The 20,025-nt window shown below is 38.6% G+C and overlaps 1 protein-coding gene across 1 annotated transcript; it reads right to left on the reverse strand.

The window, feature by feature from the left end:
• Positions 1-11,348: 11,348 nt before the first annotated feature.
• On the reverse strand, positions 11,349-14,953 carry LOC148014298 (long-chain-alcohol oxidase FAO4A-like). Its single transcript, XM_087667261.1, has 3 exons — positions 14,553-14,953; positions 13,797-14,066; positions 11,349-13,551 (listed from the first exon to the last, which is right to left on the reverse strand). The coding sequence occupies exons 1-3, from the start codon at positions 14,850-14,852 to the stop codon at positions 11,623-11,625; spliced, it is 2,499 nt and encodes an 832-aa protein (XP_087523387.1). The 5' UTR covers positions 14,853-14,953; the 3' UTR covers positions 11,349-11,622.
• Positions 14,954-20,025: the final 5,072 nt, after the last annotated feature.

Here is a 20,025-nt window from a genome sequence, read left to right on the forward strand (position 1 = left end):
CCTTGTCCCCCCATTTCACACTTAGAACACATTAATGGCAGGACATAACTAGGGAGTTTGCGCTCCAGACCTATCTCCCTGAACCCACAACACCTCCCCTATCAAATCTATTCTCGACATCCGCAATCTCTCATCCAATTTTGTGATTCTTCTTCTCTCCATCAAATCTTCATGAAGCCCCATCACCGACCCACATGGCAACCCTTCAACCACTCGAGGCCTCATCAAGTGCCATGGGACTAGCACTCAGCTAGGATGGGGGTAATGTTAACCCCAATGCAAAGAAAGCAAAAAGAAAATTAAAAAAGATGCAGGGCAAAGCGAAAAAAGACCGCCCGTCGACTAAAGAAATAGGAGAAAAAAAAGGCCAAAAGCGCAAGGACAATCTTAAAAGTTCAAGGCAAGCACAAAAGAGGAAATGCGTATTTTAAATGCAAAAGTGCAACCTAAATTTTGTAAGAGAGCGCTAGCCTCCCTTCTATGCAATATTTAAATATAGATAGGCATGGGTAAAGGCACAATGCAAATAGGAAGAAAAAAGAAAAAGATGACCTAGGCTAAAATGGTTGAGCATGTAAAAAAGGGATGAGTTCCCAAAGGGGATTAGGGTTATGTATAAAAAGGAAAAAAGTGAATGAAGAAGCTCATTCTTGTGTGTGGCCAAAACTAGCTCTCCTCTTCTTCTTGTTCTTGCTTGCTTGAGCTTATGCTTGAGAGAGGGAGTGTGAGGGAGTGATTGAGTAAGTGTGTGAGGGTGAGGAATCGTGGTGGAGAAGTTATCCATCTTCTCCTCTCTTCTTGTTCTCTTCTCTTCTCTCCTCTTGTCTTATGCACAGCAATGCAACATGGAGCTTGGAGCTTGAGGATCAAGCTTGCTTGAGCTTGCACCTTGGATCATGGAGGTACCAGAGTTCTTGAGGGAGGAGGCAACTCAATCGAGCATGGAGGTAAGGTCACTACACTCGTAGATGTGAGAATGCATACGACTATGTGAGAGATAGCCATTGCACTTGGCTTGAAACGCTTGAAGCAATAAATGGTCCTTGGATCTTGGCGGTTGAGGGAGAAGCTCCCACACATGCATTGAAATGTGTATCTCCTTATTGATCATACAAATACTATCCCACAAATGGGGATTGATCCAGCAATGTGAGGAAGCCACGTAATAGAAGAGGAATTGAAGTTACCATCTCATTTTGTCAACAATATAAGAGCATTCATTAAGGAGGGGAGATGAAAGGTAGAGTAGTGGATTGTCTTGTGTGACTCATTTGAGGGTGTTAATTCTTATAAAGAGTATACCATATTGTGGCTAAAGAACCTACAGGAGATACATGTGAAAAAAACATATAAAGTTCTTAAGAAACCATGAATAAAGAATATACCATGCTAATGATTTGTCCCTACCTAGTATAACTAACCTTTTGTATATCAATTGCTACCAAGACATATTGGCTCAATGATTCAAATGATTTGATGCTCATGTACTTTGAAAGGCGATTTGTATTACTTGAGTGTCTCAGAATATGATCAAATGTTCATTTTTCTATTTAAGGATGGCCAATGGCCAAAATTCCCTGTCATTATACTTGGATCATCATTGATGAGATATCCAACAGAAATTAAAAGTTTAGCCAGATGGTAAGATTGACCAAAAAGCTCAGAATGACACTGACTTTACACTCAAATAGTCAGATTGACTAGAAACCCATATAATGAGTAGTTTTACAAAGTCAAACCAGATGTTCATAATAAAAAAACAAACCACGAACCGGTGAACCTATACAAGGAAGCTCTCTAGAATCTAAATTTGGCGACTTTTAAAATTTAGGAGGTTATTATTTTTGAAAGTTACTCAAATGAAAATTATGTTCACATTAAAGGCTTCAAAATTTTGCAAAGAACAATTTTGTCTTCAACAGCTATCTCAGAATTCTTAATCATTTGAGAGATTAAAATTTTAAAATAAAAGGTTTAGAACATTCTTTCTGTAGAAAACTAACATGTGGTATCTAGAATAGGACATGTGCCATTTTGAAGAGACAAGTGTTTGTCATTTTCAGCAAATGATTGTGATTTGTAACCTCTACTTTCCACTTTTGAGCATCCAAGCTTCACACCTATATATTAGAGGTATCTCTCTTCATTTGAAATAAGCTCCCATGTTGAAATTTTAGCCACATGCTTTGTACTCTCCTATTTATCTCTCATCCAAGAAGCATTTTCTATTTATCTTGATCATATCCAAGCACTAAAGAAGAAAATTAGCTTGCTCGTCAAATTTTGCATAAATTAGAATTTCAAAATCCTAATTTTTAGAATTGCAAAAAAAAACCCTTTTTATATATGGTTCGGGCACTTGATGCTCATGGTTTGTTTCAATAAATTCCTATAAAGGGGGAGGGGCCAGTTCCTCTCTCAAGGTGGTGTCAACTCTCCCTCTCTCTCTCTAATATTTATGGTGATTATTGATCAAGTTGATTAAATTCAAAGAATTATCATTCTTATGTTCTTCCCCGCTTACATTGGTTAGCAAAGCAAGGACTTCTTTGCAAGAACTTGTCTAGGGTGATAAGATCTTTTGGTCCAACTTTCTCACCATGTTAGGAGGTAAAGAGGAGAATTTTGGTGATCAACTAGAAGGCTCCCAACACTTTTTATCTATATGCTTGTCTAATTATAGGAAGATACAAAGATACAAGGAGCTAAAAGCCGATCTAGAAATTCAAGATTTGATGGAGAGAAGAGCTAAAGCATGGGATGAAGTAAAGGTCATTGACGATTTCCGTATACTGAGAAGGCTCTTGAGACAAATGGTATGACATCTGCAAAGATATATCTCAGTATGAAAACAATCAATGTTATTGATATAACTATGTCTATGAAAGATAACACATCACCTATCATTAGAGGATCCACCCAAGTGGTGACTTCAAAGTCTCATCATGCATAGGCTACCTCCTCTTGTCCCAAGATTCCCACCATGGAGAAGGGCAAGGAGAAAGTCAAAGAATCAATCATTTCCATGGTAGCTAAATCTCCAAATATACTTTTAGCAAAGGAAAATGATGCTAAACCAGACTTGAAGCTTGGAGAGGAGCATCAAGTTTGACATTTTCTATGGTAAGAGAGATTCTCAAAAGATGTGTCTTTTATCAAATAATTTGATGCTACTTTTGGTGGTGAAGATTATACATAAAAACCAAAGATTAGGATGGTTAAAATACATCTGAAGGATGTCGCTTTAAATTGGTGACTCAAATTTCTTCAATAGGGAAAGGAACCCAAGTCTTCAAAAGAGTTAAGGAGATATTCAACAAGAAGTTTCTATCTTCATGTAACGGTTTTTCTTTCATCTTAATAAAGTTTCATCCAATATGAAGATGAGAAAGTTTATCCATGGATTACATCTAATGGTACTACAGAGAGCTGTTAAGACAACAAAGTTGGATACTTTGGAAATAGTCCAAGATGTAGCTCTAGAAGCTAAAGAACCACACATGCCATGGATGCTTGGTAAAGCCTTAAAAGAATAACCACAAAGTAAGAAGATCAAGTTGTTTGACCAAAAGAAGTTACATAAATAATAACCAAAACATAAGAATGGAGGTATACCACATTTACCATCCAAAAATAAGCTAACATATCAAGAGTTAGTAGAATATACAAGAGAAAAATTATGTTTCTCTTGTGGAGAAAAAGAACACATGGTTGGTCAATGTCCTAACAAGGCAAAGAAGGAAAACTAGCCCCAAAAAACACCTTAATCAAATATTGTATTGATGACAAGACGCTTATTCCACGGTGGATTTTGTGAGGTTTTTTTGTGGATTCCGTAAAACTAGAGGCATATTCCATGATGGACTCCGTGAGGTTTTTCGGTGGATTCCGTAAAACTATATGTATTTGTCAGGGCTCGTACACAAGGTGGATTCCTTGTGCAAGAAGTTGACAGGGACGCCTATCCTTTTTGAGCGTCTAATTAATTTAATGTGCACATGGGTGATTCCACAGCGCGGGTGATTCCGCAAAATACATATTAAATTAATGGATGTTTATGAGTTTAGAGTGCACTCATATTAAATTAAGGTTAGGACAGAGTTTCAACCTATTTAATTATTTTGTAGCTGAAGACTGCTAAGCATTCACTTTTGTCAGGTTTTATCTAATTATTTTCTAACAATTGTGAATGCTTAAGTTAATGTGTAGAGCAGATAACAGTGGCTTTGGGTAGCACTAGGCGTTAGCGTAAGTCCAAGCGTAAATTTTATCATTATGATTAGTTATCTTAAGTATAATATATAATATTATGTATTTATATGATATTTTATTATTAAAATTATTACTCTATTTGTAAGTTATAAGTTTAAACTTCTTTAATAATAATTAGATCATTGTCCTTAGTAATATTACTTTATTTATTTTTAATATAGATTATTTTAGTTTATGAGATTTAAGATATGCTTTTATTGAAACAAGCTTTCTTTATGGAATACCTTGCTATTTTCTTAATGTGGTTAAGTATAGAAGGCTTTTTTAGCTTTCTTTATAAAAGCAACAAGATCGTGCTCAAAACAGGAGAATATGGTAAAAATTGAGTTTTTTCGTTTCTCTCTCATCCGGAATTAGAATTCAGAGCTTCAAGAGTCGTTTTGGAGGTTTTGACACGCTCTGAATGCGATGGTGATATCAAAACGTCAAGATTCAAAGCATTGAATTTTTTACAGCAACTGCAGCATGTTACATGATACCTCTTGACTTTTAAAACTCTGTATTTCAATTGATATTTGTACTTTCTTTGTAATTAAATGTAAGATATAAGTGTAAATATCCATGTAAAATATAATATATATAATTAAGGATGGTAAACCATGGCTTTTGCCATGGGGGAGGTTGAGCCCAATCATACGTTTTTCTCGTCTTTCTCAATCTATTGAGTTATTTAAATCCTCTTATGTATTATAATGTTGTTTGTATTTAATACTTGCAATAGGATAAAACTTTGTAAGAGAAAAGGAAGCTTTTTATGGATTAGGGCAAGATTCCTAATAGCCCATTCTCATTCATTTTGATACAAGGACTACATATCATCATATCCATCCTTCAATTGTTGAAACTCTACATCTACCAAAGGAGAGGTTTGGAACACTAGAAATATCATGTGTAACTTTCCAGGAAATAGAATATGAAGTTACTTCCATTCTTGAAAAACTACGAATTGAGATAGAAGATTATGTAGATTGTGAGAGTTTTTTCATGGGAGATCTTGGTCATTCTGATGTATTAGGATTACCTTGACATAGAAGAATAGATCCAAAAATTGATTGGAATCAAAATAAGTTTAGATTTCCTTTCAAGGGTAAAAATGTATCTTTTGATGTGGGAGTGGAAGAGAACACTATTCCCATCTTATCCCAAGCTCAAATTTATAAAGCAATAAGAAATTCCATTTCCTCATACTTTATTTTTGTCAAAGATTCTAACATAGAGTTTAGATTTGAAAAGTTCATCTTAGATATGAATGAGGAGCAAATGAGTTTCTTAAAGGAGTATGAAGATTTTTTTGTAGACACTTTACCTAATGAGTTACCACCAAAGAGGCCAGAAGATCATCACATTGATCTCATTCTTGGGAGCTCACCTTCAAATAGGCCACCCTATTGTGTAAGTCCAACATAACAAGAGGAGATTATGAATCAACTAAATGAGCTCTTAGAGAAGGGTCTAATAAGACCCAGTTCCTTACCTTTTTTCTCCCTAGTTCTCTTAGTGTAGAAGAATAATGGACCTTGGCACATGTGTGTAGACTACAAGGCCCTTAATAAAATTACCATTCAAAATAGGTTTTCCATTCCAAGAATTGATGACATCTTAAACAAATTAGATGGATCCAAAGTATTCAGTCAGATTAACTTGAAGAGTAGCTACTATCAGAGAAGGATTGATCCTCAAGATATTTATAAAATAGCATTCATGATAACTTTTGGTTTGTATAAGTTTCTTGTGCTACCATTTGGTCTCACTAATACTCCTGCAACCTTTAATAGAATGATAGAAAGAATCTTTAGAGCACATCAAAAGTTTATAGGTACTTTCTTTGATGATATTTTAGTTTATTCAAAAGGTTAAAAAAATGATAAGCAACGCTTGAAACTAGTGTTTCAAGAACTCCACAAACACAAACTTTATGTGAATGAAAAAAAGAGTAATTTTTTTCTAGAACAGTTTCTCTACTTGGGCCATTTTGTATCCAAAGATGGAATTTTGATGGATCTAAAAAAAGGCAATGCTATTATAGAATGACCAAAATTGACTAATGTTCATGAAGTTCAAAGTTTCTTAGGATTATGCTCTTATTACAAGAGATTCATTAAATGGTTTGCAGTTGTGGTTGCTAAACCATTGCATAACTTAACCAAGAAAGTAGTGACATTCCAATGGAGCAAACTAGAGAAGGAAGCTTTTGAAAACCTCTAAAGTTCTGTATTAGCAATGGACCTATTTTGATTACATCTAATTTTTCAAAACCTTCATTTGTGGAATGTGATGCTTCAGGAGACTACATTAGTGCGGTCTTACACCACGAAGAACATGCAGTTGCTTATGCAAGAAAAAGGTTACAAAATGTAGAAAAGAATGCTACTACCTATGAAAATGAGGTAATGGCCATCATTCAAGCTTTAGAAGATTGGACATATTATCTTTTAGGTGGAGAATTTCTCATCAAGATGGACCATGATAGTCTAAGATATTTTCTCAACCAACCAAAGATTTTTTAGAAGCATATTCGATGGGCCAATTATTTAGCCCAATTTAACTTTCAAATACTGCATATTCTTAGCAAGCAAAACAAGGTAGCTGATGGTCTATCAAGAAGACCTCAGATTCAAGTAGTATTCATGATTCATCATATATATTTCACTAGTATAAGAGACATGTATGCTTCTAGTAAAGATTCTAAAATCATCTGGGAGAGTTTACAACTTGGTAAAAGTGTAAACTCTTATGTTATCAAAGATGGATTTCTTTTGATGAAGAATAAGTTATGTCTTACTAAAGATTTCAGGCCTAACGTAATGGAAGAATATCATGCGGCTCCTTACATGACTTGTTGTGGTATTTTGGCCAACAACCAAGATATTTTATATGCATTTTTATTACTCAATGAGACATTGAACAATTTGTCAAAGAATGTCTTGTGTGCTAAAAGATTAAGTTTGATCTCGTCAGAAGCCTGCAAGGCTTTTGCAACCATTACTAGTTCCGAGAGGCAATCTTGGAAAAACATTGCTATGGATTTTATTTTTAGCTTTCTAAAATTAAAAAATGGAAATAATGACATATGGACTATATTGACAGGTTTAGTAAACATGGTCATTTAATCCTAGTCAAGAAGACTATCAAGTCTTAATATATTGCAAGAGTATCATGGGTTACCACAATCCATCGTGGTAGAGATCCACAAACCACTAGTCTATTTTGGCAAGCTCTTTTTGAAAATTTGGATATAAAACTTGCTTTTTTTTTCTTCTTATCATCCTTAAACATATGGTCAAAGTGAGATAGCCAATCTTGTAATATTGAATATGCTGAAGTGATATTGCCATGAAGCTAACCAATAATAGAAAATGTATTTATCTTATGTCTATATTACCATAGCTCATACTTCTACAGGTAAAGAATAATTTTAGATTATATATGAAAAACTACTCTTACTACTTATTTTTAGAATAAAGAAGGAGATATTTTATGCTTATGAGTCCATGTGTCATATGGGTACAGCTTTTGCCCAAGTCAGATGAGCTATACAAAGATCTCAAGAAAAACAAAATAGAGAAACATATAAGCATTAAAGGCACTTGATTTTATAAGGAGATTGGGTGCAACTAAAATTTGATAAAGCTCATTTAAGAAGCTCTAACAAGCCTTCATTCGAAGTCACTAATCTTGCAACAAGAAATTATGAATCATTTCAAGTCACTTAAAAAAATAATGATTTTTTTATAGGTTACAACTTCTAGAGTATTAAAGAATTCACAACGCTTTTTATGTCTATCTTTTGAAGCTTTATGAAGGACCTCCACCATTGAAACTTGTAATAGAGGATCCACATGAAATAGATGAACATGAGGAGATACTTCAACCAAAAGTAAATAGTCTTTCATATAATTAGGAAACAAGGAAGAAAAAATTCTTAACAATTTCTTTTAAAATAAAAAAAGTAATCTTATTTAGATTCTAAATGGATGCCAGAAAAGTATTTTGAAGACTATTCAAAAATACTTACATCTTATGAAAAAGTTATAGAATCAGAAATACTTCAAGCAATGTCTAAAGAACAAGATGGATTTCAAGAGAGAGTGATGTAACCAACCTTTTGTATATCAATTTGCTACCAAGACATATTGGCTCAATGATTCAAATTAATTGAATGCTTCTGTCTTTGTGAAAGGTGACTTGTATTACTTGAGTGTTTTCAAATATGATTAAATGTTTCTATTAAAGGGTGACCAATGACCAAAATGCCCTATAATTATACTTGGGTCATCATTGAGAGATACCCAAGAGAAATTAAAATTTTAGTCGGGCAGTCAAATTGACCAAAAAGCTCAAAATGACTAAGATTTTACATTCAAATTGACTAGAAACCCATATAGTGAGTGATTTCAGAAAGCAAAACGAGATGTTCATTATCAAAGAAAAAAACCACGAACCAGTGAACCTATACAATGAAGCTCTCCAGAATCTAAATATGAAAACTCTAAAAATTTAAGAGGTTACTATTGTTGAAAGTTACTCAAATGGAAATTTTGTTCACATCAAAGGCTTCAAAACTTTACAAAGAATAATTTTTTCTTCAACAACTATCTCAAATTCTTAACCATTTGAGAGATTTATAGAGTAGAAAGTCTAGAAGCTTCTTTCTCTAGAAAAGTAACATGTGGCATCTAGAATAGGACATGTGTCATTTTGAAGAGATAAGTGTCTCTATACTTATCATTTTTAGCAAACACTTGTTACTTATAATCTCTACTTTTCACTTTTGAGCACCTAAGTCTCACATCTATATATCAGAGTTGTCTCTCTTCATTTGAAATAAGCTCTTATACTGAAATTTTTAGCCACATGCTTTGTACACTCCTATCTATCTATCATCCAAGAGACACTTTCTACTTATCTTAATCTAATCCAAGCACTAAAGAAAAAAATCAAGTTGCTACTCGAAATTTGTAAAAAATAATATTTCAAAATCCTAATTTTTAGAATTGTAGCAAATTAGCCCTTTTTGTATATTGTTCAAGCACTCGATATCTATGGTTCATTTCAATAAATTTCTATAAAGGAAGAGGGCCCGATTCCCCTCTCAATGCAGTGTCAAATCTATATATATATATATATATATATATATATATTTGTCTATTCTAATTTTCATGGTAATAATTGATCGAGTTGGTTAAGTTTAAATAATTGACATTCTCACGTTCTTCCCCATATTTACACCTGGCAATGGTGTTATAAATGGATTCGAAAGTGCCATGCTATCATGAAATACTTGCACAAATATTGATGCATACGAGGCAATATACATCATTGATCAAGTACTAAAAGATGCATTACTAATAATTATTTATGCATTCATATCCATGGTGGAACCGTGCCATTACTTGGCTCTCTCTATGGAGTAAATGTCCATGTTCTTAGTTTTGTGTTGCAAGATATATGTAGGTGCACATCATGCACACATGTTGGTCTATAGATGAGGACATGAGCATTGCACGGACTACTATTCAACGTTTTGTAAAGGACAATGTCACACATACATATATGGCACATGATAGTGAAGGCCATTGCACGTGAGGTAAGGCTCTCTTTCCATGTGTCCCAACTTTAGTAACGGAGAATTCAAGTCTATGTAATTGTAAACTATGGTCATAATTTTGTGTCAGGTTGTCCAATATACCAAAAGTGGATGATGATTCTTATTTGTCTTTATTAGGTTAGAAATCTATGTAATAGGAGACTTTGGTTGGACTTACTCTAAGCACATGCATAACATGCTAATCCAATAATAGAATGCAATGTAGGATATGGGATCTTGCATTGCATGCATTGCAATAGGAAAGATGTATTCTCTCCTTGCATTGGTTCAATCATAAAGTGTGGGTTCTAATGGCCAAGGTACAGTATAGCCATAAGGTTTATTGTTCATAAAGAACATGTAGAAATCTCAAGTGTAAAAGTTGCAATTTGTAGTAGGTACCAACAATCATGTTTGTTTTTTACTACAGTTTTCTTGAGGCTACTCATATTATCACTTGGAATGTAATAATTTTTATAGGACCTATAATGTGCTAAGGGAGGATGCTTATATAATCAAAACAATAATCCAAAATTTCTTTTTGGAATTCTTCCAAATCAATCAAATTGAGAAGAATGTCTAACTTTCACTACCAAATTTAGCTTGGATAATCCAAAATCAAACTTGATATATCTACTTCAACCAAATAAGGTTTGCTCTTATTGTCATTTTGATTCAAGTCGTAACATGGAAGCAATGTCACCCAATATACAAGCATATCACATGGGTTTTGAAAGAGGGATTTCTAAAATACCATTCTTCACTCTTACATAGTTTTTACATACAAAAATGTTGCCACATAAAAGGATTACTTGCGAATTGAATAGAAAATTGGTGTGTATTTTAAAGGAAAATTTCACAAATAAATGTATTTTTAAATAGGCCTTGAACACAAGTGATATAGAGGATTCACATATAGTGAATTTCAGAGTTTATGGCAAATATAAACAAGTAAAAACATGACCTACGACCTAAACATGTGACAAAATATGTTGTTCCCTTGTAGTAGTTTCCACTGGATTATACATTATAAATGACTAGTAAAAACATGACCTTGACATGTAAAAAAATATGTTGCACCCTTGCATCATTTTGCATTGGATTCACATAAGTTTTGTGTGTTTGATCCAACTTGATAGACATGACCACCTTGTTGCCAAGTAAGACTTTGTGCATTATAGACATCAATGTTAATCAAATACATGGTGAGTTTGTTAATGACATACATGGCACACTTTTCCTTGAATGAGCTAAGGTGCACCCCAATCTTGAGATGAATAAAGTGTTCAATAATTCAAATATGTCCAATAGAGAGCCTATTCTTTCCATCAACAAAATCAAGCTAAGATATGTAGTGAGCTAACTATTTGTTTGCCATTTTGCTCTAGTTAAATATTGCTTCACAATTGACCGAGTTCTTTCTCCTCGATTTGTAAAATAAAATGAGACCACCTAAGTGCCAAAACCTCGAAGCAATAAGAGAAATTACAAGACGAATTAGTTTGTCAGCTCTACTTGTGCCTTGAATCTATTAAGACATCACAATGTACAAACTTGTATATGTGTAATATGGTTTCTATGGCTTTTGATTTGTTGGAAGGAGAGGGGCAAGCAAAGCTGCATGTGATATACAATGCTCTTAGAAGGAGGTGGAGTTAAGGCCTAGTAGTAGGAAGGAACTTCTACCTTGAATGTATTGAGAAATTAAGGCTTACAAACTTCTCTATGGCTTCCGATGTGTTGGAAGGAGAAGGGCAAGCAGGCTATTTGAGATCTACGATGGTGTGAGAAGGTGGTGGTGTTGAAGGGCTAGTAGTACGAAGGAACTCTAAGATATGTTGGGAGGTGCAAAGGGCGATGGACTGGACGGTGATCATGGGGTTGACACCGGTGGCGCCGGGGAAGACGCTGGTGTCGGCAACGAAGAGGCCACTGGCTTCCCAGGTCTCGCCAGAGGGGTCGACGGCGGATGTGGAGGGGCGGGCTCCCATGCGGCACGACCCCATCTGGTGGGCGGACGCCAGGGGGGTGTTGAGGCGGCGGATGGAGAAGGAGCGGACGCTAGAGAGGTAGGCCTCGAATGCATCATCATGATCATCCCCATCATCCTCACGGCCATGGCCTCCATTATCATCATGCCCATGCCCATGGCCGCCTTTCATGACTTTGTACGTCAGGCCGTCCGCGTTGTGCGTGCCCATCTCCTCCGCCCCCGCCGCCGCCAGCGCCCGCAGCGCCAGCTCCACCGCCTCCAGGCAGTGTCCCCGGTCCCCCTCCGACACCCTGTACCTCACCCTCAGCCTCCCGTCCCCATCCTCCGCCACCTCGCCCTCGCCCTTGTCCCGCGTCAGCGCTATCACGTGCGCCGTCCGCGACATCCCCAGCATCCTCTCCTTGGCGCTGCCGCCGTCGCGCCACGGCATGAACGCCGCGTAGGCGCCCGGGTGCAGCGACGGCACCATCAGCAGCGCCCCGTAGCCCGATGAGTCCCAGTTCGCCGCGTGACGCGAGTAGGCCGTCATGATGCCGCCTTCGTAAGACCTGCTGGCGGGCAGCTCGCCGCCCGCTGCCCCTGCCCGGCGCCCGGGGGGGAAGTAACCCCAGGCGTTCATGACGGGGTGGATGTGGAGGTGCTGCCCAATGTGCGGGTTGCGCAGCCCACTGCGGCGCAGGAGGGGCGGCGTCCACAGCGCGCCACAGGCCGCCACTACGGCCCTGGCTTCGACGACCACGTGGCCGTCGGTGGTGACACCACGGGCCCGCATGCGTTTGGTGGAGGGCGGCGCCACGTGGTCGAGGAGGATTCGGCGCGCCTCGCAGTTGGCCAGGACCACCGCGCCGGCCCTGGTGGCGTCTGCCAGCCAGGTGCGGTTGGCGGATTGCTTGCGGCCGCTCTTGCAGCCCATGCCGCACCAGCCGCAGAAGTGGTCCGCGGGCGCGTTCCTAGGCACGGTGCCCACGTGCACGCCCAGGGCCTCGCAGCCCCGCCGCAGGGCCGCGTTCGAGAAGCCCTCCTCCTCCACCGACCCATCCTGCACGCCCAGCCTGCGGCGCACCTCCGCCATGGCCTGCTCGTACCTGGGCTCGCCAAAGAGGCCCACCTCGCGGGCCCACTCGCGCCGCACGTGCGGCGGCGTCTCGAAGGAGGCCGACCAGTTGACGGCAGAGCCGCCGCCGACGGTGGAGCCGGCGATGATAATGACGGCACCGTCTTCCGTGGCGAGGGAGGCCTCCAGCTCGTACATGCTGCAGGCGGAGCCCTCCAGGAGGGTCATGTCCGCGCGGGAGCAGTGGTCACCCTTCTCCAGAACCAGCACCCGGTGGCCCGCCGCCGCCAGTTGCGCCGCCACCACGGCACCGCCACAGCCCGACCCCACGATTACTGCATCCGCCTTCACCTTTGTTATCTTTTTCTTCTCATTATTCTGCTTCTTCTTCTGCCGCCCTGCTGATCCCCTTAATCCTTCAGGTGCCGCCATCTCCTCCTCATCACATAATTCGTGATCGCCCTGCACCAACACTTCTACCCCCAGCTCCACCAGCTTTGCCAACGCGCCTCTCTCTTTCATATTCACCACCCTCTGTTCCAAGTCCCTGTCGCATGGATCCGCATTCACACTGCCCACCCTCGGATCCGGCCCGCAGTAATCCAAGGCTTTCCACACCCCGAGGTTCTTCCCTTCGTCATCAACCTACCAAAAAACACCTGATAATCATTGATCGATACGATATTATACGTGGCTCGTAGGCTATTTCCCTTCTTCATGCACCACAGCACCAGCTAGCCAAGTTATACGATTATAATTTGCAGTGTTGCACGAGAACAGTCAACATGGCTTAGTACTTACTACTTACTACTACTGCAGTACGTCGAATTGCAGTAGTCATACAGTAATAAAGACGAGTGTACTGTGTAACTGTAGTCTGGACTCTGTACCTGCGTGTAGAACTGCCTCATTATGACTCTCTTGAAAATGGCGAACAAGCCCTGGAGCGCGCCAGAAGAGCTCACGGACCAATTGTAGAGCAGCTTCTCTCTCTGACGGAGGGGAAGACGTCGAAAGCTGACAAGGAAAGGAAAGCTGCTTTTTGTGCCTGGCCAACCACCAAGGAGGAGCGTCCCTGCGCGAGTGGACAGAAGCCACAGGACGAGCCGAACGGCTGCAAGGTCCTTAGGCCTGACGACCCGGCACATCTTCGACGCCACCTGCAGCAAATAATGCGGAAACATGAACCAAGCGTTACTTACATTGGGTCGATTCGGCACAAGGAAACTGTGGATCCGACACGATTATAATTCCACCAAGAAACCTGTGTGGCAAATTGTAAATTACACCACCACCAGCATGAGCTTCTCTGCGGGAGCGAGTCCATACCCAGCCAGGTATGGTGAGGGGTAGGGGCCTGCCAGCCCACTTAACTTGGGTAGACACCCTGAGTTAGCAGCTCCCTACCTGGCTAGATGTCGGTGCCCCCCGGGATTCTGTATCAATCCAATAATGTTAACCTAAGTTTACCTAAATTGGATAGACACCCTGGGTTAGGAACCCCTACCTAACCAGGTATGCAGTGCATCCAACAAGGGAAAACAGCCCCGTTTCCCACATCGGGAAATGCCAAAAGCTTCTCGTGTATATCAATCGATAACATAATTCCAAGTTTTACTTAAATGGAATACATCAAATATAATTGCCTGTTCGGGGAAGCCGTCCAGGTCGGCTGCTGACAAGGAGAAGAAGTGGCAGACCTCCTCCTGGCAGGCAGCTACGTGCGCGACGTGTAGCAACGCGGAGGGAGGTGGAAGGGGTAGGGAAGGGATGAGCGTGTCGCAGACGGCTCTCAGAACCTCCATCTGCGCTGGGTTGAATATGGTCACGGTATCGTCATAGACGACAATATCCTCCTCCTCCTCCTCCACTCTTGTAAATGATGGTCTTCTTCTTCTTCTGCGTGCCTTGGAACCAGGCCCTGCACTAGACGAAGACGATGCCATCCAGTCGAGAAGGAAGAAGAAAGAACAACAGTTTTGCTTTAAATACCTCAGTGTTATATATGGACACGGAAGTCGGGACTCGGAACCTCCGTCGCTTTGGAAATAGCGGTCTTCCTTGGGAAATAGCGGATCAACTTTTTTTCTTACTCTGCGTGAAATTTGGAAAATTGTTGGTGAGGAGTGACAGTAAAATTGATAGGTAGCGTCACAAAATACTTTACTCACACACGAAATATTATTTCTAATCACTTGAAAAAGCAAGTTGGTAACTCTTGCACCCCATTAACTCACACCCCCACACTCAACTACGACTTTAATAGCAAAGTAAGAATATCTATCGTATGACCCTAATAGCAAAGTAAGCATATGTATCGTCCTAATTGTGTTTAGGGTTAAAAACCATTAGCTCAAGTGGTAGTGAAATGGTGTCACAAACCCAAGGTCATGGGTTCCATTATAATTGTGTTTATGATATATGATGTAAGAAAGTGAATATTGCTCCACTTGGTTGGTCACTAATTAGTTGGACACTGTACTAGGACCACTTGTAAAAACCCTGTGGTCAAGGGTTTGGGCCCCTTGACTATAAGTATTGATGTAAGCCCTGATATTCAATTAATCTAATGTATGATATATGATGTAAGAAAGTGAATATTGCTCCACTTCATTGGTCACCAAGTTGAACATTGTACTAGGGCCACTTGTAAAAATTCTGTGATCTAGGGTTTGGGCACCCCTTGACTACAAGTATCAATGTAAGTCATGATATTCAATTATTTCAAAAATCTATTTGCATCTAAATGGGCTAAGATAACTTCTGCAGAAGTTTAGCACTAGTCTTAAAAGTAACATCCACCTTGAGATCCTTAAGGACACACATGCTTTTAGGGTTGCTTCAAAGGAGGGGTAAAGAAGTACATGGATTACACACACCCAAAAAGAAAAAAGGGATAAAATATGTAAAGCAACAAATTTGATCAACCAATCCTTTTAGCTTGGTCTATAGAACTACAAACTACTCATTTGCAAGTCATAGGTTCAACTTCCTTGTTGATCAAATGGTTTTTTGCTTGGGCAAAGGGTTTTAGCCGCCTGATACACTACCTTTTGTGGACTACCAAACTGACACGTGTTTGCAAACATCCAACTTTAATATATGTAAGGGCTCTTAGGCAATCTAGCCACTTCAGCAACTTTCTACACTGATCTAATAGCAAGCTCATCAAATACAATCATGTTCTTCTACTTAGCAAAAAATTGATCATTTCTTATGGCCTAGATCCTCGTAATTGTTGTAGCTTATAGAATGTTGCATATTTTCCTAGATTCGTCATTTAGAGAACCTTTGTCACCAAGCTAAACTTGCTTCCAACTAAGTGCATCATGGAGATATGCATCCTTCATGATCCTCATGTAAGCAAACCTTTGGTAGGCAACTTTCTACTCTAGAGTAAAATAGTTAGAAAAAAGAGACCATATTTCCATGCTTTCTTTTAGCACATCTTCTACGTTCTAAACATCCCCCTACTCTCCATCTTAACTTACTCTCCTTAACATATAAAATACATTTGTCATTTGTTATTTGTTATTCTATTCTTCAAACTTCTCCCTTTTCTTTAGAAATGCCAATCGCTTACATTTATAATTAGTCCATTACCTAAAGTCATTCTTATCACTTTTAACACTGGGCGAGGGCTACAATGGCTTGACTTTCTCTAAAACCCCACCCACCTAATCATTTTAGTCAACATTATTCAAGTTGAACTTGCAAACAATTGCTTGGATGCTAAGAAACTTTACTTAATAGCATCCCAAAGATCATGCCGCACTAAATACCTCTCAAATATATACAACATGAGAGAGTCTAGCATGACAAGTAATTATAATAAAATGCTCTACAAAGGTAGCATTCTATAACCAAATAACTTGTGCTAAAGAAGAGTCTCCCTAACTGTCAATTTTCTCAACCCATCTACACTTATCAATAATGATGTTTCATGACTAAAGAAGAGATAACCTCTGAAGGTTTGATATGTAGTTGAATATCTTCATAGATAAATGACAACTTTCCATCAAAAACCCGACCAGAGCTAGATCATTTATCCCTCAAAATAGGAGTGTGATTAACCTAGTGCAACAAGAAACACTACAAGTGATTAGGTATGTAGGTGCCTATATTAACACATTTTTTGAGCTATGAAGAAAAACATATGGGTGTGTCTAACACTTTGCAAAAATTTGCATCAAAGGATCCATGACATAAAAACACTAGCATGCATGTCTAAAACTAGCATGCATAAAAACTTATGGGCATGTCTAACACCAACACTCATAAAAATAATGACTTTCCACTTGCGAGTTTAAAAGTGAAAGTTATCACATGAATACCACTACTTTCATGGTGTTTTAAATGTGAATATTTATGTTTTTTTTTTACAATCTTCATGCATATTTACATGCCAATATAAACATGCTCCACTGAGAACATGCTCCATTGAGAATGTGCTCCACTAAGGCCCCAAAAAAGACCCAAGGAGTTGTTGATTTTCAGAACTAAGCTTGGAGCCATAGTTCTACAATCAATAACTCCATGGGTTTTCTTTTTTTTAAGCCTACATCTATGCTTGTTGCACATTGTTTATACAAATACAATCGATATCGTGTGAAGAATTACATCAAATGATATAATTTGAAATGATCAAATATTAAAAGAAAATAATTTAAGAAAATGAGAAGAATGAAATAGAGTAGAAATGTTTTTTACTTTATATCTCAAAGCATCTTTACATAGAGTTTGGCTTGCATCCAAAATGAAAGAAGTCAAAGCCAACAAATCTTGGACATAATTACAAAATACAAGTCAATTCCAACTAAATTTAAGTGTGAGACATTCCAATCGTTCAGATCCCCTCACAATGACGTGCATATAGTACATGGTGTGAGAGAAACATTTTGTTGTTCATCAGGATGCTCCACCACCTTGTCTTGTGAATAATTGAAAATCAAGCTAGTATTGCACAAACCAATGTAGCCATAGCCATAACTTACATGACTATAATCTTGTCCATCTATTAAAAAAAACCATAGAAAAAAATTAAATCTAGAAAATTGGTCAAGTGAGAACCCTAAACAAAACTTGATTTATGAGAGACAATCATGTTTATTATCTCATGAAAATGCATGAACTTGCAAATTACTTACACTTGTACAAAGGTCTAAAAATACAAAATCTATTATCTGCCCTAAATTTACAAGGATAATGGATGTTCAGAAAGATAGGGAGTTAAATTCATAACATGGGTGCATTTATACGTGCATGAAATGGAGCATTAAAACTTGTAAATCACATGTAATTGCACACTATATTAAATGAAAATTGAGAACAAAATTGAGATATGCATTGAGAGATTATATAAAATCCTAAATACAAAACATAAATTTAGACAGACTTGAAAGTGTTATAAAGAGGAAGAATGTTGAGAGCATAACAAAAATAAACAAGAAAATGAGGGAAATACCTCTTAGAAGAATCTCCCATCCTTTTAGACTATGGACATGTTCTATTTTCTTCAACCTTTGCAAACATAAGGAGAAGAAGAATGAGATGAAGAGGAGAAGAGGAAAAGAGGAAGAATAGCAAAACACAATTAACTTCGTGTGGAAAATCGCACCTTGACTATGGAGATGATGGTGATGATAAACCTCCTCGTGCATATGAAGATGCCATATCTAATAATGATAGGTCCTCCAATCCTTTCTGAGCTATTTTGTGTAGAGTCTTTGTCCAATGGTGGATAATAAAGTGATGCTTGATGATAGAGATGATGTATCCTTTCAAGAAGGATGTATGTCTTCACTTAGATGTTGATGCATCCACCAATCATTGTGCAACAATTTAAAACATGTTAAATAGGTTTGACCAAAGTAATCAATTATCTAATTTGGATATGCAAACTGACTATTTCTTGAACTTAGGATTAAATAAAAAGATTCAGGAGGTAGTTACAAATGTGGAAATAGAAGGGTAGCAAACATTGGATACTTTAATTGAAGCTCGTGTACATGTGAAAAAAAGGCTTGGGGTTTTCACTACAAGCGAATGGGATGATAGCGACAACAATTTGCAACATAAAATAGCATCGTCGCTATTAGTGTCACTAAATGTGTTGCTATGTGCATCGCTCTTTGCATTGTGTTGCTAAAAGTGTCGCGATATGCATTGCTACTAATGTCACAAATTAAAATTAGTGATGCTAATAGTGGCACATATAGTGATGCTTTTAGCAATGCCACTCCGAGAAAAAAAGGTGCCAAAAGCCTGAGCACGGCATTTGTCAAAAACATTTGCAAGAGAGAACAAAAGAGAGAGGAGAGAGCTCAAAGCTTAGAGAGAGAGAGAGAGAGAGAGAGAGAGAGAGAGAGAGAGAGAATGAGGGAAAGCTCATCACTGTTGCCACCACCTCCACTGCATACGAAGAAGAATGAGAAGTGTGTAAGGAAGAAGGGAGAGAAGCTACGAAGAGGAGGCAAAAGGGTTTCATCTTAAGGCTTTTGAGGCAGGTGCGTTGCCTCTTTTTGCTTTGTTGATGTGTTTTCTTCTTTTCTTTCTTTGTTTTTGTTTGCAAAGAGATACATTGAAACAAAGGGAGGGAGGAAAGGAGAAGAAGGAAAGAAGAGGAAGAGGAAAGAGGGAGAGAAAGGGGAGAAAGGAAATAAAGAGGAAGAGGAAGAGAGAAATGGAAGATTAAGGGAGGGTGAGAGGAGGGGGTGAGTGAAAGAAACAATGAGGGAGAGGGGGGGGGGAACAAAGAGAGAGGAAACAAAGAAAGAGAAAGAGGGATGGGGAGAGAAATAGAGAGGGAAAGAGAAGGAACAAAGAGAGAAGGAGAGGGTAGAAAAGAAGGGTGAGGTAAAGAGCAGAAGGAGAGTGAAAAGAAGAGAGAGGGAGGGAGAAAGAGAGATAAAGAGAAAAAAAATAAAGAGCGAGAGAGAGGGAGAGAGAAATAGGGAAACAATGAGAGAATTGGAGAGAAGGGAAAGAAAGAAAAGTAAAGGGAGAGGGGGGAGAGAGAGATAAAGAGAGGTAGGGAAACATTTCTTTCAATATCTTTGTTTTCTTAAGTTTCTTATTTTCTCTCTTTAATTTTTTTTGTAATGAGATGTATTGAGTGAG

Source organism: Lygodium microphyllum, chromosome 25 (assembly GCF_053477565.2).
Source record: "Lygodium microphyllum isolate KBCC chromosome 25, Lygodium_microphyllum_v1.1.10, whole genome shotgun sequence".
In the NCBI taxonomy this organism is placed as follows: Eukaryota; Viridiplantae; Streptophyta; class Polypodiopsida; order Schizaeales; family Lygodiaceae; genus Lygodium; species Lygodium microphyllum.

Coding starts and splice junctions, on each gene's coding strand:
- LOC148014298 (XM_087667261.1), bottom strand. CDS start 14,852: ATGGCATCGTCTTCGTCTAGTGCAGGGCCTGGTTCCAAGGCACGCAGA. Junction 14,067..14,552: donor TGGACGGCTTCCCCGAACAG/GCAATTATATTT, acceptor TATTTGCTGCAG/GTGGCGTCGAAGATGTGCCG. Junction 13,552..13,796: donor TGAGGCAGTTCTACACGCAG/GTACAGAGTCCA, acceptor GTTTTTTGGTAG/GTTGATGACGAAGGGAAGAA.